This window comes from Ursus maritimus, unplaced genomic scaffold (assembly GCF_017311325.1).
Source record: "Ursus maritimus isolate PB19 unplaced genomic scaffold, ASM1731132v1 scaffold_15, whole genome shotgun sequence".
Classification (NCBI taxonomy): domain Eukaryota; kingdom Metazoa; phylum Chordata; class Mammalia; order Carnivora; family Ursidae; genus Ursus; species Ursus maritimus.
Window position 1 is genome coordinate 15,618,094 of NW_024423897.1, and position 25,677 is coordinate 15,643,770.

The 25,677-nt window shown below is 40.3% G+C and overlaps 1 protein-coding gene across 5 annotated transcripts in view; it reads left to right on the plus strand.

Moving 5' to 3' along the window:
- Positions 1-25,677, plus strand: part of EBF1 (EBF transcription factor 1) — a 389,762-nt gene that overhangs the window by 273,759 nt on the left and 90,326 nt on the right. For 3 of the 5 annotated variants that reach the window (XM_040630354.1, XM_040630356.1, XM_040630357.1), the window contains one exon: positions 17,927-18,057. In XM_040630354.1, coding sequence (XP_040486288.1) covers positions 17,927-18,057 — 131 coding nt within the window. Of the gene's footprint in view, positions 1-17,923; positions 18,058-25,677 lie in introns of all 5 variants that reach the window. The other 2 variants (XM_040630353.1, XM_040630355.1) reach the window with 1 other exon arrangement.

A 25,677-nucleotide genomic window follows, 5' to 3' on the forward strand; every position in this document is an offset into this window, starting at 1 on the left:
TTTTTTTTTGTCTTCTATTCGGTTGTAAAATCATTGTAATTCCAATTGTGCTTATTCATATAATTGATTGTTCCAAACCAAGGGCCTTTTTCTACTTACTTACCACAAGAGCGTCCCTCACTTGAGAATGTCAGAGGATTCAAGTGATACAAACATGCAAATGAGAGCGTCTGTGTACTGGTCATGAATCTTTTTAAGAGGAGATATTTAGGGTCAGTGACTAGGAGTGGGTTTGAAACACTTTTGTTTGAACATTTTCAGTTATACATTCAGAAATAACTAAAAACAGCATGTACCTTGCTACATGACCTCAAGTATGTACTTTGATTTCCTTGGGCCTCAGTTTCCTCATCAATTAAAGGAGGAGCTTGGTAGATTCATTCAAGTCCTGATGATTTGTTGTTTGAAACCTCTGTGAGAGGTTTCCTGTCCCCTAGGGTATTATATGCACCTTTCCCTGGTGAATGGTCCCCAAATGCAAGGTGATGGTCATTGCACAGGATAGATCTAAGGCCAACTTTCCTTCATCTTGAGCATTTCTGCAAGAGGTAACCAGTGGGTTTCTGGAGGCCTGGAAGAGTCCCCGAGTGTGGCATACACAACCACTTAGGTGGTTCTCACCTGACCTTCTTCTCTCTGAATTTCTTCAGCTGAGATGGTAGTGTTGCATCCACTTGATGGTTAGTAGTGAGCTTCTAGAATAGGTTTCCCATGCCATATGTGAGATGATTTTAGGGGATGAGGGGAAAACACTAAGAAAAAAAATTTAAAGTGTTACATGTCTATCTTGATACATAAGCAAGCAAGCAAACAAAAACACGGCACTCCGAAGTCATGATCTCAGTTACTATTGCTTCGGGCAAGACTGAATTTAAAGAAAAAGTCAATATAAACAAAAATAGCAGCTAGATTAATTAATTAATATTTAGTAGTTCATAGTGTAAGTGGTACTGGGTTGGAACAAAATCAGGGCTGAACTTTGGGAAAGTGTTTTAGAGGGCTTAAGGGTTGGGGAAGTAATAATTCTTTCAAGTTATCAGGAAACAGTGTAGGACCCTGGGAAACAATTTTTTTTTTTAAGAATCAATTTTTTTTTTAAAAGAAAACCTTTTTAGTTCAGTTTATACCATTAGAATAGGCTTACTGTCCTTGCAGGGTTTTAAAAATCAAAATGTTTCCCAAGCTGTTAACTCTGTTTTTATTTTTAAACAAGTAGTGTCTACATGTCAGAGGGCAGAAATTAGTGTGGAAAGGAGGATTTGAGTCAAGGGAGAGAATCAGCCAGGGTCCACCCAGGCAGCACATTATGATAATATATACAGAACCAGCTGGACACGGAGCAAAGCTGACATTGTGTTGTCAGGGGCAGAATCACCCATCAATTTCCGAGATAGAATTTGAGTTCAAATGACAGAAAGAGCAGCAACTGTGTTGAAACTGATGCATGGGGGAGGGGGTGGGCAGGCAGGAACCAGCCAGGCCTAAAGACAGGAAGTGCTGGTACCTCCGGAAGGGGGTGGCTCTGTTTTCTCATCTGGCTGCTACCCTTCCTTCTAACCTTAACATCTGTCAGCAAGATCCACCTGGGCCTTTGCATGATTAGAGCCCACTGCAGGGGGAGTGTACTGGTGCTAATTTTAACCCCCAAGAGCATAGAGTCCCTGCTGCTGCTGCACTGGGGGCCAGATCAGCTTGGGAAAATTAGGAAAACAGATTCCAAGGAGTCGCTGCTTATCCCTTTAGGAAGCCCAATGTGGATGTACCGGTGGCTAGTAATGACAAGTGGAAGAGTTTTCAACTTTTAAACTACTCTGTTTGCTTCCTTAATACCCTAACAACTCTGGTGATTCTTCTCTATTTCATTCCCTCATTCATTCATTCATTCATTCATTCATTCCATCTATTTAGCATATGCTTATTGATTGACTGCCTATTGTATTAGACAATAGGGATGCAGAGGTGAACAAGACAGGGAATACTCTTGACATTTTGAGGTATATAGTCGTGTGTGTGTGTGTGTGTGTGTGTGTGTGTGTGAATATTATGCAAATAATTACAAAAATAATTAATTTAGAATTACTTAAATTGCAGCGATGCACTATAAAAGAGAAATGCAGACTGCCAAGAGAGCCTTAAGCAAAGGGTCACAGCCAAGTCTGAAGAATCAGGGACACTTTACAATTTAAAATACAAACGAGTAACGTTTTGTCAAGCAAAGAGGAAAGAGCAATTTTGGCAGAGGGAGAAGGGTATCCGAATTCCATGTGGGGCTAGAGTATTAGACACTTGGGAGAGGGCTGATAGGGAAGGTGAGCTAGGTCTGAGATCCATTTTTTGAAAAAATAACTTTGAGAATTTCCTGTAGGTGTGTTTCTCTTTGACTTGGAGATATGGGTCCAATGCATTTTCTTAACCACAGGCTAACAGAACTCTTTGCCCAGTAAAATGCTAGCTTTTAGACACTGTTTTGAGTGATGATGATTTTGCTGTTATGATAGCAGCCCTTGAGCATTTCCTAACCATTAGGTTCAGTACTAAAGCCGTTTGTATCACTTCTTTTAATACTCTTAACCACCATAGGAGGGCACTACTATTATTCTCTCCATTTAGCAAACGAGGGAAACTGAGGCCATCCTTCAAAGATTTGGCTGCGGCCAAATAGAAAACGAGTTCGGTTTTTGCATGTGTAGCATTTGGACCTCCAAGTAGCGGACACAGGCAGCCATCACCACTGTTCTTCCCCACTGTTGAGTCAATGCTAATCTCCTCACATTGGACTTCAGAGGTGGAGAGAAATTCTCCTGCTATTTGATCATGTAATATAATTCTTGCTTCAATTGAAGCAAATTGACGACGTTACTCAAAGGCAAATTGAAAAGCCAGATCTGTGCTAAATCCCCAGGGTTTGTTAGTTGGCATGTGCAGTGATATATGGGAAGGTGCTTTTCTGGGTTAAGTCAAAAAATCCTGGTATCACGTCACACTATCAGGCACCCCATCTTAATCTCCCTGTGCCGGCCCTGCAACTTGAAATACTCAGTGGACAGAAATGAAACTTTATAGAAATTAGGTGATCATCATCCTTATCAGATGAATATGATTCCATCAGCATGATTTTAGCATCTTCAGGAAAAAAAAAAAAAAGATTTTCCAAGAGAGGAGCAAGGGAGAGTCTGAGACATGGATTGTAGGACTTTTCTGCCAGCCTGCCTTGGGCAAGTTGGCTGGGAGATGGTCTCGTAATTAAAATCCTGCTTAAACGTATGCTGTTGGTCAGTCATAGTAGAGGCACCGACATGGGAAACCAGACGGTAACCAGAGAAGGAAAAGAAAAGTGAAACACAAAAGTAACACTCTGGAGCCCACAGGGTGCAGAAATAGATCTGAATTGGACGAATACTTATCTGACCACTAAGCATGAAAGCGGAACCCAAGTACTGATATATTTTTATCCCAATCTGCGAAATTAATCAATACTTTATATGCGAACATGTGCTCCTGTGTTGCTGCCTTAGTTAATTGACAGTTGCAATCAGCAGGACACCAGTTATTCAAACCCACATTCTTTACCCGTAGTTCTGGGGAGACATGCAGCAGGAAAACAGGGAATAGAGGCGCAGACAGTGTCAGCTTCGGGGCCTCTTTTCAACACGTCAGTTTCTCTCATTGACGTTGGGGCAAAGCAAGAAAAATTTCAAGAGACAAGCATATGTAACATACGTACAAATAGCAATAGACTTCGGCTGTTATTTAGAAGAATGATTAAAATTTATGTGTTTGGTACCAATTGAGAACTTTCTTTAATTCTTTATTATTCTGTGTCCACTTCTTTTCGGGCACAAGATCAGAAGCCAACAGATACTGAACACCTACTTTGTGCGGGGCCTGGGCCAACGTTTCTAGGTATATTATGTGTGGAACTGAGGATGAGGGGACTATGTCCCAGCAGTTCAATGTGTTTTATCATTTCTTTGTAGAGAGGGAAAATACAGTTTTGGTCATTCTTTGCAGAAATCTTCTGGCTGAATCATCAAACCAGCTGTGCCCTTCCAGTAACTCTTACGTGCAACAAATAAAGTCAGACCTCAGATTCCTCTACCTTTCAACTTTGGCAGAATCCTAGAAACTCTTCTTGACTTGGTTAGCAAAAGCCTGTGGAATTCAATCCCTGTTGCTCAAAAGAAAAAAAAAAAAACAAGTTGGGGAAAATGTTATTAAGGTACTATTTTAAGATAACCTATTTAGCCAGTAAATTTTTATTATTTTCTTTGTATGCGCAAAATGCTATAATGAACACCATCGAGATGGATAATGTCCAGATTGAAAATGAAAGTTAAGGGGAACTGCTCTACACTTTAAAAATATAAGTTCTCATAGCGCTGCTACACTTATATTTGATGTTCAGAATCTGAGTGTGTTTAGCAGCCCAACTTGTAACAATAGAAACGCTTCTAAGCCTGGAAGTCTGGCAGTATTTCCAGTGTTCCTGTGTTTAAATTGGCACCTGTGGTATTATATTAGGATGCCATTTTTTGAACTTGGAAATAGAAGAAGGTAGAGAGAGATTTTACTATAATTCATATGTGGGGCTGAGTCTTAGGGGGAAAATAACTTTGCTTGGAAATAGAGTAGTAATATTCTGTAAAGTTAATAAATATCTACACTCTATCTTGGGAATAGGAATTGCACGACTAAGATTTTATGGGACTTTGGCTGTAGTATTTACATGATTGAAGTGAATGTTTTAGACAAACTGAGCAGAAATTTCAGATAAATACCAAAATTGAAGGGTAATTTGGGTGTTCTAAATATTTGACTTTATCAACCAGTGTGGACTCTCAAAGTCTCAAGTTCAGGAGAGTCTCTCAAATTCAGTTACCTCGTTTGTAAAGTAGAATTTAGCATTACATCTGCTTGCCTGCTCCTCAGGGTTGACATTAAGAATAATTGAGATAATGCACGGGTAAACCCTTTGAAGACTTAACAATGCTAGTTAATTAATTGTTAGGTATTGGTTAAGTGCAGAGTACTGTCTCTCCAGCTTTTGAATGAATGAGGCCCCTGCCTGCAGGGGATGTGTTGCCTGTTGGGTTGATTTGTATACATATGTATAGTCCCAGCTATACACATAGATACACATCAAGATAAAAGTTCAAGGGAAAGTGCAGATCGTGACAAATGAATGGGGAAGACATGAGGAAGTTCACTGAAGAGTGTTTTGTAGGCTGGGCTAGGAAGAGACCATTTCAGGCAGAAGACCAGTCTTTATGATACAGAACTGTATGGGTAGAACCTTCCAGAAAAAGAAATGGTGGAAATGTGCAAAGCATGTTTGGAAACAGTGAATTTGGAGAGCCTGTCATCCTCATCTTCTTTTTCTTTTTTCTTCTATTCCTACTCCTTCTCCTGCAACATCTCATCTTTTTCATTCTATCTCACATTTATTCATTGCTTGCTCCGTGCAGAGCTGTGTACACGTGGATTAACTTATTTAAACCTCACAACAACCTCATGAGATGGGTTCTCTTATAATTGTTATCCCCAATTAAAGGGATAGAAAATGAGGTTTAAGAAAAGTAATTTGCCCTAGCTGGTAAGTGGTGAAGCTACAATGTGAGCTGAGGCCTTCCGAATCCAGAGCCAGTGGTCCCAACTGCTGCCAAGTCCCGCTTCCAGCTTGGGAGAGATGGGGAATGAGGTCGGAAGGGGAGAATTGGCCAGACTCATGAGGGTGGACTTGATCCCGTAGGCTAAGGGGAAACAACAGAAAGCTTTCGAGCAGAGCAGTAACATTTTGAAAGCTGGCATGTGAGGAAGGTTAATCTGGGTTTTGGTATGTAGACAAGATTTAGCACATAATTAATAATCCGATAGTCGAAATGAATTATAAACAGGCAAGTGTGAGTGTTTGCTCTTAGCAGTCCGGGTTGGACAGCCCAGACTCCAAAGAGTAATTTTTGAGGAAGTTGAGTCAGTCAACATGCCCCACTCTACTTTGCTCCTCTGTCTGGATACATTGGATGATGCACATTCCGGTGCTTGTGACGTCACTGATCATCACCACGGAAACATCTGGGCTATAACAAACACTGGAGCGTAGCGTCACTCAATGTGTCAGGGAGGAGAGGAAACTGGCTCAAAACGATAAGGCTCTCCATAATAAAAATTCAGTCAAATACGTGAGCAGTAGCAGCCTTGGTCATGAAGAGAAATATAAGCATTACTATTCTGAAAAGCACAGAGCAGGAGTTGTGCATTACTAGAGGCTGGGCGAGGTTGATTTTGAGATGCAGCTCACAGTCAAAACACAGTTTCCTTAAAAAGTCACTATCTGTGCTGTCTTGCACGATGACAATAGAAATCCTTCAGGAGCTGGGAGCTCGTGTCTCAAACGGCTTATAGAAAACCTTCTGTATAGCAGAGGTAGGCTAGCTGGGGACTCATGCTGTTATGGGAGAGGCCTTTAACAATCAGAAGCAGAATTGGCAGTGTTTGTGGTTCCGGTTCATTGTTTGAGAAGTCAGTGGCAGTATTAGTTGTGTAGTTGCAGAAATTAATAACTAAAAGGTGATTCTCGGCCCTTCAAAAATATAGAAGTTACACACTGGTGGATCAAATCATGGACTGAATCTAGCTCTAAGCCATGTTGAGGTTTGGTTTGCATGGTGCTTTAAGAAAACTATGTATTTGTTGCTTTACAATCAAAACTAGAGAGATTTTACCTAAAAATCCAGATTTGCAAATTCTCTCTGTATTCAGAAGAGCTGGTAGTGTTGAACTCACATTTTCAAATGACAACACTTAGGCCCAGCTGAGAAGTTGTGTCCCTTTTGGGTGGGACACATACTACTCTATGGTTAGCCACAATCTGCACCTCTCCCATTGTGCTGTCCCTAGCCCTTTTGATTTACTGACTTTCCTGCTTGGCTCTGTGAGCGTTTGATTTTGTGATCATTGTTGAAGGGATTAGAGATTAACTATTCCTAGCACAGTTCCTGGTAGATGGATGGTACCTCCTAAATGGTAGCTCTGATTGTTATCAATCACAGGCTCAGTTATTTAAACTTGATCCTTAGATCAATGTTATTCAATACAGCTTCCTGGGATGATGGAAATGTTCTATCTCTGTGCTGTCCGATGTGGTAGTCACCAGTCACGTGTAACTATTGACAGCTTGAATTGTGGCTAGGATGGCCAAGAAATAATTTCTATTTTTATTTAATTTTAGGTAATTAAAAATTAAATTTCAGTAGCAGCGTATGGCTAGTGAATACCGTATTGGGCAAAGCAGATTTCAGCAATGAGATCGAACATTCAGTGTCCTCGTTTACAATAAAATGTGGCGAATAGACACTAGGGCTGTGTGTTCATTTGACAAGAGATTACTTACAGTGAGCTTCATCACTTAGGATCACCTGCTTCCTAAAAGGGAGCCACCTTTTATCATCCCACTACAATTCTTGCCAAAAACATATGCCAAAGACACATGTTTTGTAAGATGTTATATGTACATTTATACCAATATACGTAAGTCACCTGAAGCTCGAATGCAACGTTTCACTGCTCTCTGCCCTCTGGCTGTCCAGTTAAGGGTACTCTGGAAACAGTAACTGGACCTCTGTGTGGAAAATCCTGCATTTTTTGATGAGCTGCTGGCCCCTGCCATTCGTATTGGCATGGAGCCACGAGCCAGTGTTACCAAGGGGATTATGGGAAGCGCTGAGCCCTCCTAGACTGCTAGAAGGGCTTTACATCTTAAGACTCAAGCTCCACGGGCTGCAGTCTCTTGGGTTTCCATCACAAGACTAGGTTGAGCACATCAAATGATCACATTGCACTACTGGGTGTTTACCCCAAAGATACAGGCGTAGTGAGGAGAAGGGCCATATGCACCCCAATGTTCATAGCAGCATTGTCCACAATAGCTAAATCGTGGAAGGAGCCGAGATGCCCTTCAACAGAAGACTGGATTAAGAAGATGTGGTCCATATATACGATGGAATATTACTCAGCCATCAGAAAGAACAATTACCCAACATTTGTAGCAACATAGATGGGACTGGAGGAGATTAAGCTAAGTGAAATAAGTCAAGCAGAGAAAGACAATTATCATATGGTTTCACTCATTTATGGAACATAAGAAATAGCAGGAAGATTGGTAGGAGAAGGAAGGGAAGAATGAGGGTGTTAAACAGAAGGGGGAATGAAGCATGAGAGACTATGGACTCTGGGAAACAAACTGAGGGCTTCAGAGGGGAGGGGGCTGGGGGCTGGGGTAGGCCGGTGATGGGTAGTAAGGAGGGCACGTATTGCATGGTGCACTGGGTGTTATACGCAAACAATGAATCATGGAACACTACATCAGAAACTAAGGATGTACTGTGTGGGGAGTAACATAATAAAAAATTATTATTAATAAGAACAAACAAAAACAAAAACCACAAATGATCACGTTGCCGTAAACCAGCCGCGAAGGAGGATTCTAAAAGATCCTTCTTTTATACCACTTACTCATTTACATGTTGTTTGCTTCGCTGAGCCCAGCAGTCACAGCCCTCCCTTTTCCTTTGTCACAGGGTTGGAAACCCCGGAACAATCTATCAGGCTCTGGCTTATTGGTTACTTACTGGCCTCTGTCCTGAAACTTGCCCCAGCCAACTTTTCCAGCTGAAAAACTTCACCTCTTCCGGCATATCTGCACAGGAGGGCAAACTAAACGTTAGCCTGTTTCATTCAAGACGAAGCTCTGAGTTACGAACCCCTGCCCCTAAAAAAGCCTCCTCAAAAACAGAAATCCTAGTGAAAATGATTGAAATGGCTCTCGTAGCTAATTTTATCAGATGATGACGAATACCAATCTTCTCGTAATGGGGAAAAAAAGAACATACATGAATATATTCTGCTTGGATCATTCATCCAGTTGAAAGCGTGTCTCATCTTTTCTCATAGTCAGATTCTGCAGAGAGGATGCCAAGTCTTCCTTTTCGATCTTTATGGGCAAATATCAGTGTAAACCCGTGTTATGACAGTGTATTGAATGAATCCTAGAATTCAATAGGAGGAGAAAGACTAAACGCTCTAACAACAATGACAAAAGAGCCCACATAGTTTTAAATTCCTTCTTAGGAAAATTCTTTGCAAAAATGTTTTCTAGAAAAAGGCCAAGCTGATATCAACTGAGACTAACTTATGAAATGTTAAATTATCTGCACACAGATATGTTTTCAATGTTGAATTTAGTCCGGCTCCCAGACACAAGGAGGCTAAAAATTCATATTCAGATAAGGAAAGGCAAACCTTGGCGAACAGATGGAGCAGAGTTCAGCATAAAGGTTTAATCCTATCAGGCCGATTCCTGTATGACCATCTGGATAATCCGGCACACACATTCAAGGCCTGTTAAAAATACGACTCTAGCCAAGATTAACATCACAGATTTTCCACTAGACTTGCTCATATTTGACTTTATGATTTTCCAGGCCCAGGAAGATTGCCTGTGAATAAACACTTGAGTATTCCTTGAAGAAGCACTTCCATGGTGTGTGTGTGTGTGTGTGTGTGTGTGTGTGTGTGTGTGTGTTTAACCTGAAAATTGTTTCCTCTTTTCACAGTATTGGCTGTCCGTTTTTGGAAAGTTATTTTCATTTCCCTTTCTTCCCCTAGCTTTCATATCTAGGACTTTTCTTACAACAGGATAATAAGGAGAATTGGGCTAAAAATAATTTTGTGCATGAAAGTTCTCCTTGTCAGGAAGAAAAGAGTTATTTGCTTATTGTATAATCAGAGGCAAGTGAATTTACTATTGTTGCAACAAATATCACAATTGGATCCATAAATAATTCATTTTGAGGATTCTCCCACCTTCCACGATAATTTTTTCCCCCCAACGGTGTGGCTGATGATCATAGAACAAGAGAAAAAAAGAAAAGAAAAAAAAAAAAAACGGTGGCAATATTTGCTGTTGGTTGTTGTAGAATTAATATTTTGTACATTTTAATTTTGGACTTGGCAGAGCAAACATGAAGTAGAAAACAGCACATTCTCACCTCCTTGAGTTACAAAATTCTGAGCTTCCGAAGTGTTAACAAACAATTTTTGCATATTAGGAAACAATGCTGTGTTGCGTGTCATTGAATCAAAAAGCCTTCAACAAGTCTTTCAAGTGCAATTTAGAAGCTACAGGTACATCAAAATGTCAAGATTTTTCACTGCTAAATTGTTAAATAACCCTGTGTACTGATCCTGCACAGTTACGGATCTCAGATAGACAAACTCAGAAATCGAAAAGTGCTTGCCCTAGAATGTTCAGATTACAATTGTTGCAGTAGAATTCCTGTCCTTCCCTTGCCTGGGTCTATGTCCACTGATTGTTGAAGAATTTTGCTGATTCAGAATAGCATAAGAAAGCTGCAAATTCGACAGGAAGCGGATACAATTTGGGCTGGCTCTGCATTTAGCAGACAGCATAGTTTGGACCTTAGCTAAACTGAGATACACCTAGATATCCACGTTGGGTTAATTCTCTGTTAAAGTAGATGGATGTCAGGTCCACATTTCCATCTACTGACTATGAATTTTTCCTTTTCTCCTTTTCTCTGAGAGCCATTAACGTTGTCAAAGTGAGGGGCTTTGCCAAATAAAGTCATTTTGGGATAAAGGATGAAAAACACTTGAAATTCTCAATCTCCTCATTTAATATTTAATAGATTTAATTGCATCTGGTATTGAGAAATCTCTGTATCATGGGTTACATTTCTTTTCAAAGTGCCACACACACACACACACACACACAGGCAGAATCTCTTTGCATATGTAATATATTTTTCTTTGCCAAGTAATATCTAGACACGCTAGTGGATGTGGCAACAAATGCAGACCAATAACAAAACAAAATGAAAACCCTAATAAACAATAAAATGCTTAACTGCATAAAGCCATTACTGAAAAAAAAATAAAGGAAGGCAGAAATAAATCTGGTAATTCAAGAGCTTTTTTAATTTGTTCGTTTATTTGTATTCAAGAGCTATGTTTATTTATTTGTTTATTAGCTGACTAGGGTCTGTGGTGAGGTTAGCATTCTGAAAGGGAAGTTTGCACATGCTGGTTCTGGGGTTCAGGTCAGGCCCTTTAACTGCTATTGGTTTCCCAGGCATCCAGTTGGAAGGTTGGTGAACCCAGAATAGATTCACATCCTGTACATGGTGGAAATATAGAGGGTCAGTCTTCCCACTAGGGGCAAACCTGCTTGCCCTCCTTCCTGGCCAGTAGCTGCCAGCTGTCAGGATCAAAGAATGCAGGTGTTGGCGCTGCTGATCTGGGGGTAGGCAGGAAAGTAATCATTTCAGTTAAAAAACGCAGTGAGAATGATTGTTTTGACTTAACACGAAGAGCAGGTATCTGTGCATTGAGTCCTAGCAGGAGTACTTTCTGTCCCCTTCAGTCTCTGGAACTGACCTGCTCTCAGGCACAACTTCGCCGAATCAAATAGATGCAGGGGTACGGAGCTGAGATTGTATGAGGTCAGAGGTATCTCGTAGAAATGGGCTTAGATGCAGGGATACGGACCTGAGATTATATGAGGTCAGAGGTATCTCGTAGAAATGGGCTGAGCTCATGGGTTTCACAAGTCTCAAAAATTTGGGACAATGACAGTAAAGTCAGTTCCTTATTTCTGAAAAGATCACCATTGATATTCATTCCAGGCAAATGAGAGCCTAAAAAAAACCAACATTCTACCTTGAAGGGCCTGATGCCACGTCCACTTCCTCAGTCAATTTAGCTGGCTAAGTCAGCAAGTCACTGGCTTGGAAGTTCTTAGGAAAGTTTTACAACAAACCACAGAACCTGCAGTGATGAGACTGGTGGGTATTCTAGTGAATAAATAAACGCTGGCTTGTGGGGAACTGGTGATAACAATAATTCTTATAGCAGCAACTAGCAGGCTGTGTGCCTGGCACATAGGAAAACAACACCACAAGCAGGCACATTCTGCGCTTTGCCACAAGTCTGAGCAGAAAGCACTGCTCAGGAAGGGTGAGAGCCTTAGCGAGGCTCAGTGACTGCTTCAAGGTCGCACTGAGTGAGAGGCGGCATTTGAACAGCTGGAGCTGTAGCCCATTTGCAAATACTGTAGTACTCTGAATGTTAAATCGACTCAACATAATTGCATCTTTCTGTCGTTATTCAGGAGCCAGTAAGGGCTGGTGCCAGCATCTTCGCCTCCATTGTAAGCATCAGTTATCTGCTCCCTAGAAATGCTCATTAATAGAGAGTTCTGGCTAACAAAATGCTGGAGAAGGAGCGTTTACATCCTTCCAGACACTATACACAATGGAGATGGAAAATCAGCTTATATCCATTTTAGTGGAATTTTATCTTGAGATTTAGAATGAGGTTAGAACGTTTCTAAATTTATACATTTTACCAATTGAGAAAGTGTTGTTTCCCCAGCGTATTTAAATACAGGAATGGAGGAAAGAGCCAAACAATGCGTCTCTAATGGGGCTTCCATAATAGGACATCAACTGTCACAAAAGCCTCATTTCGGTGATAAGCCGTGACAGATCTTGCACCCAGGTCACCTACACAGCTACCCCAAACAAGTGAGGTATTGATCACAGTACAAAGATTTCGGAGGCAAAAGTAAGAGCAGCCCAGGATCCTGCTGATAGCTGCACACACCACTAATTCACCTCAATGGGCAGGCACCTCTGAGCTCAATTAACCCTTATTCCCAAGGCCACCCATAAACCCCGAGGTAAACATGGCTTTCCTGGCCCTTGCTTTCTATCAATGAAATAGATCATTTCTATTGGAGGCTGAGACGCAATTCTAACTTACAAATTCACCTTGCTCTAGAGAGCCTGATGCTTCCAATGTGAGTGAGCAGGCACTTGAATCTTGTAACATTGATTCTGTAAATCAGAGAATTTTAAACTACTGAGGGCATCCGTGATTTCTTCTGCCTTCCGTGGCTATTGGAAGGAAATACAAACACTCTGGATTGTCTGCACACAGAACATTAGTTGTTAAATATGTACTGGAGGCTGAACGATTTCTTTCCTCCCTTCCTTCCTTCCTTCCTTCCTTCTTTTTTTTTTTCTCATTCTTCACTCTCTTTTTCTTCTCACCACGACCATTGTTCAGAAGCAAATTGGAAATCTGGTAATTAGGCCCTGACTCACGGTGTAGTATTAGAGTCCTGAGCCAAAGTTCAACACCCTGAAATGAAATTTAAACCAATTAATCTGTTAGATTTTTATCGCTTGTCCGTGTTTTCTCAGCAATTCCCCCAGCACGTGGCCTTTGATCAACTCTCATACAAACGCTAAAATGTGTGCCTGCTGCTAGCAAGATGGGAATGACATTAACATGGGTACTCATAAAACAATCAGAGCAGAGAAGCCCTCAAACAGGCAGGGCATGGTAATATTTAATAAAAGCACACACATAATCTTCAGAATTAGCATTTTGTGCCTTGCAGTACCTTTGGGAGAAGAGCTTTTATTTGTGGAGTGATCATTATTATAACAAAGAAGAGCTACCTAATAATTTCCACTTTAACTCTGCAATGTGCCACGAGCATTTCAGAGCCATTATGCTAAACTGTGGTGGGGTAATCATGTTATTGTCATAGTTGGAAGGAAAGAAAATCTCCTCTACTTTGGTGGCTGTTGGGGGTGGGGGAAGAGGTAAAAAAAAAAAAAAGGCAAAAACCCATCAACTTCAACTTCTATTTTTAATGAGATTTAGAACCAGGAATTGGCGCTCTGTCCTTGTGGTTACCTAGAGTGTGAAAATTCACTAGTGAAGAAGAAAGAATTTTTTATTAATTAAATCAAGATCTGACTGGTGAAAGTGGTTTTGTATTCCATCAAGTCCACTCCCCTCCCCAAGTTCATCATATTTTCATGAAGATGGAATTGTATTGATTATTACACTCCTGGGTTGGATTGAATTCATTTATAAATCTTTGCACCTTCAAATTCTACTGAACACATCCACTGTCACTATTAAAAATGATCTCTCCTTGTCTTCCTCTCCGTGTCTCTTTGGCTACCCTGAGTGAACGACAAACAAGTCCTTGGCTGCTTCAGATGTGGTCTGGGCTTTCTCAGAGTAAAGCCTACCCAAAAAGAAGAAAGTAGGCGAGGCTCGGGATCTGTTAGTCAGCACAGTTCGGCTTTTTTGTTCTTCTTTTTTTAAATTAGTATCAATTTGTTCTAAATAGTACAACCTTTGTGCCTTACAGAACTAAATGCTCTGTTGTTTAATTGTTGTTATGATAACGTGTTACCTTCATGCATGCTCATTGAAAACATTCAAACCATACCGCTTTCTATAGAGTAAAATTTAACGGTCTCCCTGCCCCTCAGTCCCGTTCTAATCATGTCACTGTTTCATATGGACCCTCTGGGGACAGTGGGTGTACATCCTTCCAGACCTTTGTTCACGTTTAACTGTATACACGCAAATTCAGGTGCACATACAGGCTCATACATGTCATTTTTTAAGTAAACAAGATCACACAGTTTGTTAGACTACAAATTGCTTTTTTACTTACTAACGTACTTTGTCTTTCCATGTCAGTTTATAGAGGTCTTTTTCCATCCATTCTAATGACACTCCTCTAATATTATTTAGTATGGATATACCATAATTTATTTAACCACTCTAATTAAGGACACCAAGACTCTTGAATATTTTATTGTTAATACTGCAGTGAACTTTTGGGTACCTGTAGTTTTAGGCACATTTGCAAGTATTTCCTGGGCTGCTTTTAGTCTGGCAGGTTTGTTTGTGACTAGGATAAAAGTGTAAAATGGTGGCCTGGGAGTTAAATTTAGCCAATAAATATTTTGCTTACAGCCTACACATTCTAAAATAATTAAATTAGTTGCTGGCATTTAAAGATTAGAAAATTCACATAAAAATCTGGTTCCCATCTTCTTTCAAAAGATCAGAAGCCCAGATCACACTGCGCCTGCATTTGTGTGGGGGAACCAGTGTCTAGAGCTTCCCCAACTCCTAGTGTCAGGGGCCATCCATCTCATGTTTGTTCTGAGACTGAACTGCTGTATTCATTTGAGCTTTCTGCCTTGGCCTATATGGATCTGTGTTTTTAACAACTGCTCCTGGGCCTGCTCTGTGTAGCTAGTCACGGTGTCTCCTGCCTTGTGGTATTGACATTTTAGAGTTCTTCGTTTGGGCAGAACTATCCCATGCATTGTTGGATACTTAGCATCTTCGACTTCTGGGCACTAAATGCCAGTAACATCCCTTCCCCATCTCGCTCTCTCAGAGGAACAGTCCATGTGTCCTTTACATATTTTCCAAGCTTCCCAATGGGGAAATACGACAGAGCTTCCTCTCAAGACTGCTATGAGACACCGATGTATAGAAGCACCTTTAGGATGCTTTGAAGCCCAACTTTAGAAAGGTTTGCATGACTTCCTTGTTCTAGGAATGGCATCTAGTGTCCAAGCGAGGGTAACAGATGGTTGAGTATAGAGGTAGGATGGATCAAGGGGTGTGTCACTCTTTTCTTGAAGTACTTCCTTCAAGGGTTTTTTTCTCCAAGAAGCTAAGAAGATGGTGTCACATATTGTCTCCTCACCAGCTTATCTCTGGAAGCTTGATGATCTTTCTTTCCTCTGGCTAGTTGACAGTTAGCTTTGTTTCTGGTTGGTTGCTCACAGAATTTGAAAACATCATCACTTTCTTTAGGAAGTGTGTGAGAGCACATACACACACACACATATATTCTTACACGCCTTCTTTATCCTACAAATAACAAATGGAAAGAAGTGGGAGGGGATCAAGGCTAAAACCAGCTTGACCATGCTATCAGACCATCTTTGCTATAGGAGAGTCCCTCGGAGATACACCAACACCATTCTGCCTCTTTTTGTACAACGATAAGTAAGCCTGGAGGGGTCCTTACTTATCTAAAGAAATAGCTAAAGAAAGATACTTATCTAGAAAAATGTGCATGATTACAAAAATAAAATGTTAAAAATTAAAAGAAAGCTAATACAGTTAATAAACATCAAGACTCTTTTGTTGTTTGTGAAGTTAGTCACAGGATCAGCATTTAATGATACCATTGGATTTCATACTTTGCCATTAGGCAGGGCTCTTTGAAGACCAGTTCAGTTAACCAAGATCCTATTCTCAGAAGCATCTGGAGATGTGGCACCCTTTCTACTCTATATTAGCAACTAAGTATGCTGAGTTAGAAATTAAGAATTGAGATTTTGAGACATTAAACTGTAATGTTTCCAAACTGCTTTTATTTTAGGAATTCTACATAGTTGTTAAATGTGCTTGGTTTCTCTTATAAATTTCCTGAAATCATGCATCATATTCTGCCATTGGATTGGGAATACTCAATCATGCATTTAAACATCTTTCCTTCTAAAGAAAAATTCTGCTTAAGAAAAAGTCCTGTGCCTGTGGAGCATTGATCACAACTTTTATGTGTGTTAAAAATTGGACAAGGATTTTCAAGTCATGAATCATTTACATTTCTTGATTAATTATTTTGTTTTGGGGAGAAAGTGAAGGAGAGAAAAGGCATCTGAACTGCCCAGTTTTAGTTGTAAATGCATTACTATGAGTTCAGCCAACATGAAATGTTTAGTTTGGATATTTCCTAATTTCTCTGTGCTATTTTATAAGATGAATTTGAATCAAAATCAAACCCATTCTACTTGTTTGTGTGGTGGCACGTGAGCAATGGTCCCACCGGGCTGGGCTTAATATTTTCTTTTCTTCTTGCAAAAGTTAAAGCATGACATTTTGCCAAATTTGTCAAAGTCCAATAGTTTTTTTTCCAGCTTTTTCCCGTTAAAATTAACTGGTGCTCTCATTGGCTTCAATACTTGGAAAGTCAGTCTTGGATACTTAATAAACTTTTTATTAAAGAGAAGGGTCTCGTTTCCTCTCCTTGCGCAATATCTCCCTTGCTTTAGAATTTTGCTTTGTTCTTGTTCATAAAAGTAATCTTGAGAACAACAACATGACATTGTGGAGTTAAAAATCCTTGGTGCCCTCTGAGACCTTTCAAAAACATAATCCTACAATTACATTTATGCCTAGCAATTCTGTTGAAAGTATGCCTTGCTTACCAGGCAAGCCACCTCCAGTCTGTTTAGAATCGTGGTATTTGTGAATTATTTCCCATTTCCAAGGGCCATTTGTAATGGAAAGAGAAGAGATACAAAAATTTTAAAAAGTCCATTCTAGCGTTTTATGCCTGGGAATGGCAACAAAGCAAAGGTCATGGGACTTTCTGTGGTTCAGCCCTGACTCAGCTATTTGGTTACATAATTCACCCTGAGTGACCTGCATACTTTACATCTATAACATGGGATCCATGACATTTGTTGAAAAAAATCTTAATGATTTCTAATGAGGAACGTTGCTGTGTTAGTGTTATAGATTTAAGGCATGGAGCAAGAGTCTTTTCTTGCTCAGGCCTCCTTTCTTTCTCACTTCCTTGTGGACAGAAATGCTTATCTAAAAATCTATTGATTTTCTTTTCGGGAAGTTTGTTTAATTATGAAGCAATTCAATAAGGTTTCCAGTGTGTTCCAAAAGGCCACCCAATTTTTTTTTTAATCTTTAGCATCTCATAAATTAAATTTTGTTTCTGTGTTTTATTTCATAAGATTTCAGGTTTGAAAATGATTGGGTAAAATATATATGTATGTTAATAGAAACAATGAAACAAATGCTTTTAAAAACTGAAATTGCACCCTTAGGTTTCAGATCCTAAAGCAGCTAGGAAATGCTGAGATCTTGGGGGACTTTCTGTTAGTGAAAAGATAAAAGATATATATTTTTTCTTTTTCTCAAGTCTCCATCATTAAAGTTTGGTTCTAACAGCAGACTCCTTCTCTTTTTCATGTGTGTTGAAAAGCAGCTACTCCCTGTATCAAAGCCATCAGCCCGAGTGAAGGATGGACGACGGGAGGCGCGACTGTGATCATCATAGGGGACAATTTCTTTGATGGGTTACAGGTCATATTCGGTACCATGCTGGTCTGGAGTGAGGTAGGTGTTGTCTGAACATTAATATCTAATAGGTTGGTCTAGTTGAGGATACTGTCTACACTTGAATTTCTATTAGAGTGTGTGTAGAATTTCATGGTGCCACCCTGGGTGGGCCAGCTCTAGTCTGCAGAACTCTGGGAAACCAGGAGACATGGGTTGGGTGTGCCTGGAGGCACCACTTTCTACTGGAATGTTTTCCATCCTCTCGCCTGTAAGCACCAGGGGAGCTTCTGTTTTGTCATTTGTCCTCTTGTGCTAGCCATGGTGTGGAGGTCCTATTGTGCATTAGGAATTGGAAAGGAGATGCAGAGTCACAAAATATATAGGAAAAGCCCTGTTCAAACTTTAACAAGGTAGTAATCTGTGAATAGCTGTAAGTGGGGTCCACCATAGACCCATCTTCAGGGAGGACCATTCATATGACAGTCATAATGCAGGTGTAGGTGGGTCTTGACTTATTCAGTGATTCTTCATCCAAGAGTGAGTCATTTACCAAGGCAACCTCGAAGAACTGAAGGCTTTTCTAGCCCTAAGAATTTACAGCTCACGCGCATCTTAGTATGTGATCCCAACCACATGAAAATGACTTTGTTCTGTGTGCGTAGTGCTTTCTAAGCACTGTGATCATTATTTTAACCTGCCAGTTGACTTGTCTGGCAATAATCAACGTTAGCTCAAGATTATAAAACATAAACATCACTATTATATAGATGCCACGGAAGACTTGCCTTTGCTTTCTTTCTGTATTCTGAGCCTGGATTTCTTATCCAGCATGCCCAGAGCCCCTTCTCTTTCACTTCCCCAAAGCTTAGAATAAAACCCAGGTTAGGGTTATAAGGTACCACTGAGCTCATTCATCCCGCTTATTTTACAAGCAGTTGTGTGAATCACTACACTTTATTGGGACTTACTGTACACTAGGCACTGTGCTCAGCTCTTGACACAGGTCATCTCAATCCTTCCCTCTATACCATGGGGGAAATACTCTTAGCATGTATCTGTTCTTGATAAAGACACTAAGGCTTAGAGATATATAGTTACAAAACCTCAAAGCAGCTGCCTGGAGCCCATGGAGTGTGGATCATATGTCTGTAGTTACACAGAGAAGTCAATAGCAGAACTGGAGCTAGAACTCAGGTTTTTTATTTCCATTTCTAGCTGTCCTCCACGACACCACTGTTTAGACCATCTAGATATTTTCTGTCTTCTCTCTAGGCAGGCCACAGAGGTAAGCAGAGGTTAAGACTGTGAGCATTGAGTATGTTTATCTTCCCAAAGCAGAGCCTGTCTTTCTTTTTATAAGCCTTCTATGTGCAGTTCTCCCTGCCAGGAACCCACTCAGGCCAGCCCCTTGCCAGCCTGCGCTGCCATTGCTTTTGTGTTTCCCATGCCACCAACTAGCGGCATGCGCTTGGCCAGAGAATCAAAGCTCTTGTAAAACTGAATCAGTGATAGGCCTCTCAGTCCACCAGACTAATTGCTGTCCAAGTTGGATGGAACATCCCGGGCATGAAAGGTGGACTGAGCTCCCGCTGCCGACTGCACCCCATTCTTTGCTGGAACCATTGTAAAATTAGAAGCATCACGTATTGGCATATTTTGCCACCAGTCTGATGTCTTTATCCCTGCTGGAGACAGCAGTCCTCACAAGGACAGCTTCTCCCAGATCTTGTGGGCTGTATATTCATCCCTTTCTAGCTCTCCTTCTGTTGCTTATCATGGAAGTTGGGAGAGGGGAAAAATAAATACAATATGGACTTCTTGCTCCATATTACTATAGTCAAAGTGAGGCCTGAGAAGTGGGACTCAGAATTGGCAGGAGGCCTTACTAAACCTCTGAGAATAAGGTGGATTAGTCTGAAGCTTCCTTTAAAACTTTGTGTCTGTCTTTGCCCACCACTACATTGGTTATGGAACAAGGACTTTGACATATCAGGGAATCATTAATTTGTACCTCCAGCCTGTTTCTAGTCAAGGTCCTCGTGTTTCCTCTCTGTTCCCTGACATTCTTGCCCTCTTTTGGGAGCAAGTAGGGAAGATTAAATTCTAATTTAGACTTAGGGTCCAGCTAGGAGGTGAGGGTAGGTGATGCATGCTCTCTCTTTGCCCACCTCCTCCTCCCAAACTGCTCTCATGTGTGGTTATGTCATAAATCAACTATGACCCTTTCCCACTGGAAACCTACCATGTAGTTTTCAAAATGCAGATATTATTTTAAAATAAGTAAATCCTTTGCCACATTAGAGATTGGGAGTCTGAATGGAGGATTTTGATTTGGGTTGTTATTATAGTAGTCTTGATATTCAGAAAAATGAACCCTGCAGAGGTGAACTTCTTATAAATATTCTGAACTATTTATATATTTAGATTTTCATACAGGCTATTTGACAGACATGATTTTCTCTCCCTGTTAGTGGAGGGAGAGAATTTGGTAATGCTTCAAATCCAAAAACCCATTGTATAATACTGAGAAATTAAGAAATAACTCACATTTATGAAGGGTTTATCATACGTGGCACTTTATGGGTGTTATTTTCTTTGATCCTCATGATAGCCCTGCGTTAGATACATATATGAGTCAGCTGAGCATCAGAGAGGTTAAGGAACTTGCCCATCATCACACAGATAGTGCTAGAGATGGCATTTATACTACAGTGGCTGTTTTTAGAAGGGAAATGAAAGCCCAAGTTACTGAGAGAGCAAACGGACACATAAGAGAGGGAAAGAAAAAAACATGCATAATAATCTAGGTAATAGGGTAGGAGAGCTAGTAAGAGTAATAGTAGTAGTGACTGTGGTGGTTGTTTTTAATCACATAAAATTACAAAAATGTCTTTCATTTTGGTAGAAGCAAAAAATACCCTCCAGTTCTGGGACCATTTCTGCAGGCTTCCATTGGATAGAATCAGAGCTCAATTCTGTGACTATTTAAGAGAAGATATCTGTGAAAGATCTGTAGAAAAATGTATAGTATGACTAATAGCAGCTAACATTCACGAGCACTTGGCTCCTGCCAGGTACCACGCTGAGTATTTGGTATGGCTCTCCTGCGAACATCACAACATCTGTCTACCATGTTGTTCTTGTTTTACTAATGAGGAAATTGAGCCTTGGGGAAGTTAAATAAGCTGCTCAGTGATCAAAGGGTGGAGATGGGATTCGAACCCAGACAGCCCAACTCTAGGGCCTCACCTTCATAACTGTCCATGATTTATCCTATGCCAAAATTTTTACCTAGTGTTTTATCACATTGGACTAGGGTCTAATGCTCACCGTTGCCCTTGATGTCTCGTGCTGTGGTGAGGTGGGGATGGGTATCTTAACAATTATTATCATCTTCCAGGTTGAGGTAGACTTGGGATGCAGAGAAATAAGAGCAGTCCCTTCATTTTCTGGTTGTATAGGCTTGTGGGTGGAAACGTTGGCTTCTAGGAAGAATTTATCCTTATGAAGGATACTTACATGCCTTGTGTTAGGGGCAGAAGACAACCTCTTCCTCATCAATGTAGAGAACTTAGGCAGGACAGTGAACCTGTTTGGGCCTCATCTCTAGATGGGACCCCTATATATCTGATTCTTTGTCCCCTGGCCACATGATCTCTTGAGGTTAAGCCACCTCTAAGATCTAGTACTTCTAATTTTAAGAAGACTTTTATCTCTTCTCCATTTCCTCACTCTATAGCCCAGAGCACTCAGGAAGCAGGCTGGTGGGCCAGGACAAGAAGATAACATTTTAGATTAGCAGCTGATGCTATTATTTGGAGTCTTTTTTTAGCTAAATAATTTTAAAAAGAGTGAGAGAAAATAGGGCTGGCTTAATTTACCCTCATCTGTGCTCTTTCCCTACNCAACCCAATCTTTGGCAAATGAGTAGTTGAGTTTAGCTCACTGATTGCCCCCTGAGGGTTGGGAAGAAGAAAGGTGGCACTCCATTGCTCCTCACTCAGGGCTGCCTTCTGTGAGCTCCCAAGTCTGGGGTGAACTACATGGCTTTCTTGTGAATTTGCTTCGCCATCATCATTATTCTTCCTTATTGTTTCTTGCCTTTTCTCCTCTCTGTCTTTCTAGAAAGCAAATTATTATACTGATACTCTTGGACTTCTTATCTTGCCTTTACCCAAAAGACTTACAAAAAAAAAAAATCTTTGTAGTGTTTTATATATAAACCCAGGAAAATCAACAAGGTTGAGATGTGTTCATGATTAACGTGGGTTGAGTTTTTTTCTTGATCAGACATACACTTGGTTGTTTTTGCTTTTCCATCAACACGTGATTTGGAGGAGGAAGGGGCTCCTGCTCCTGGTTTGTAGAGCTAATACTTATATTAATATCTCCTTAAACTTCTCTAATTGCTAAGCGATGAATACTGCTTGGCTTGCCTGTTGGTGTCTACCACTGGAATGGGTACTACGGATGATCACAGGCTTTATGGAATCTGGTATTTTATTTGGAACGGTAACTTGCTCCCATGAAACAAATTAGAGGGTTACATAATATATTTTTATAATCCAGTGTGAAATTACGAGTTTGCAATTCAAGGCAAGGCTCTAGAAGGCACAGAGGATGGTGCAGGCAAAAGTAGCTGTTCAAATCACCAGTCAAGCTCCTGTTACGTACGGATGGATCTCTGTGCTAGGCACTTTAGGCTCTGACAATCCTTTGATTTAATCACAGCAATCTCTGGGAGAATTTATACAGCTTAAGGTATTTAAGATGCCTGTAAGGAAAATACAGCGGTGAGATGGGTGAGGCGCAAAGGATGAAGGGGACTTCCGGTAGACAATCATCCAAGCAAAGGTTTAGATTGCATGGGGTGGCAGCAGGCAAGGAGCCAGTCAGGAGGCGTGGGTCTTAATTGCAGTCTTTCTATTGGTCAATCAGAGGATCTAGATTTTAGTTAGTGTGGGTCGTTAGGCCTTGGCTTCCCCATCTGAATATGAGGGGCTTAGACTAAATCCTCTTTGAAATTAGCTACAGTTTTATAATTCCTTTTATCAAGAGTTTATTCCCTTGAGAGCCCCTTCAAAGTAAGAGGCGTGGAGTGACGATGGGTAGCAAGTAGCTCCTTTTCTTCCACAATTACTCTTTATCTTTATGACACACTTGCAGCATACCAATATTGTGTTTATTTGCAAAAGGATTCTTTGAAATTCATCAAGACCATTTAATTAGCTACGAAATTGGATCTCCCTATTGATATATCTTTAGTTTGTATTTTTACTCTCTACACTTCAGGTCCTGGTAATCTGATATAAACCTGAGACCTAGACCACAATGTCGGTCTAATTCATTTTCCAGATAGTTCTGTGGAATACACCAATTCTTTGGAATATCAATAGGTACCCCATGGGAGATGGGGAGGGAGGTTTTTCTTTGTAAGTCTGGGAAATGTTGAGTCAAGTAAATTCAACTCGTCCTTGTTCTAGGATTTTGCAAAGCTTTTGAGATACTAACATGCCCTGTGAATACCTGAGATAAAGTATACGACACTTCCCAAACTTCAGTGACCACAGAACCTTTTTTCAGGGATCACCTTATAGGAGGATATATTGGTGATGGGTGGATTTCACGTTAATGAAATAAAGTCATGAAATCTAGTCATGAAGTGATTGGTCTGGGGTAGATGTGAGAAAATCATCTGAAATATTTGCAGAGTGTTATTCAGATTAGACCAAGAATGTGTAGAGCCATTATTCCTTAATGCTGAAGGCTTTGAACAGAATTTCTCTCATATTTTGCATCTGGTTTTAGTCACTGCACACTAGGCATTAGATGCCACGTGATTTTGCAGGACAGTTACATTTAAAGATTGCCGGAACCACTTAGCTCAGATGGAGAAGCCAGTTTCATCACTCTGTGAACCAGCGAGCCTCACAAAGGGGCTACACGTTGTCTTTTGCATCCAGATGAATGTTTTCTTCAACTGCATTCCCAGAGATAGGGGGAAGTCCAGAGAAACTTCTACTGGGGTGGGGGGGAGACCTGTGGGTGAATATAGTCGGGTAAATAAATGGCAGTTTGGGGGCTGATAAATGATTTCCTGCTTTAATCCAAACGTTGGAAAACACGGTTTTAAATGCAGTTTCTGACTTCTGTCTTCTTTCCTATCTCTACTTTCCATTCTCAGCTGTACACGTAGCTCAAAGGAAGGATTGTAAATAAAAAATAGCATTTGCTCCTCTGTGACGCTAAAGAATGAATGGCTGCAACTCATACATGTTCCCACTGGACGTTTCCCAGGCCTTTTTGTTTGGCCTTGCTTTTTACTGAAGCACATGTAGAATCACAAAATTTTGAGGGCTCTGAGGAACCTTTCCAGTCATCAAGTGCAGCTGTTTTTTAGAAATGAGGAAAAAGAGACTCCAGTCACACAGTGACTTGTCCTGGGAACTCATTAGCTACTACTTAGTGCTGGGGTTACAGCCCAGTTTTCCAGACACCAACCTCAACCCCATTCAACTTTCTCTTGTTCTGGTTTTCTCATGGTATTTCTTTAGTCTTTTAATACACTTCCTTATATTTACCAAACCCTCCCAAATTTTATACATGATGGCACTGGCATTCTAATGAGTTATTTATACCATATCTATATGCAGCATGATTCCATTCAAATCAAAACTAAAATTAAGAAAGGCAGAGAAAGACGTTATCACAAGTATCTTTTAAAATTCCATAATGTAAATATGGTATATGAATGGCTGTGTTATTTATTTTATATATATTGAGGCTTACACATGTAAGTTTAATTCAAAGTTGATGAAATGCATGGATTTAAAAATAATTCATGGTTTCCTACTTCTCCTAAATATGTAAGTTGCCAAGTCTGTATGCAACCTGTACTCACTGATCACTTATTAAGTGGAAGATGCTTAATGCAAAATTATACACTTTATTTGTAAGGAATAAAAGGAGCAGTCTGAACCGGTTGCATTAAACTTTGAATGTGACTTTGAAGAACACCTTTCAAGCCCAAGTTATTTTATGGGGAATCATGTTTAAATGAGCCAGCATATTTAAAAAACAGATTAAAAATACTCTAATGGCCTCTTTAATGTAGTTGCGTACTTACAACCGTGCTCACCTTATTCCTAAAAAAGCTTTCGTCTGTATTTTAATGACGAAGGCCCTTGAAATCTGTCCTCTATGTTGATAATTATGGGATGGTTAAAAACGACTTTAAGATGACATTCTCTGCTAGCTGTCTACGGTGCTTTCAGGAGCCACACGTATGTGCCTATCACTTGAAAATAGAAACCAGACAAGTGTGATGCATTTCTAATTTTAACATAATTCAAAGACAAAATTCACACCTGGCTGTAGTCATGTGACTTTTATGAAGAAAATGAATAACTATATAGTGTTGTGTTCATTTTATATGTTGTGCTCAAAGCAGATTGCTGGAACGGCTAATGGTCTGAGCTAAAACCTTCCTCCTTATACAGCCTTACTGGCTTCCTCTTTCCTAAAACCACAGCTCCTCAGTTTGGGATTCAGGCATGCCCCGTGAAGGCTCTGACCTTTCTTTTCAACATCCTTGCCCGCTATTCATCTTAACTTAGGCTTTAGTCACAGAGTCGTTAGCGGCTCCTTATACCCAGAGTGATTTTTTTGCCTCTGTAC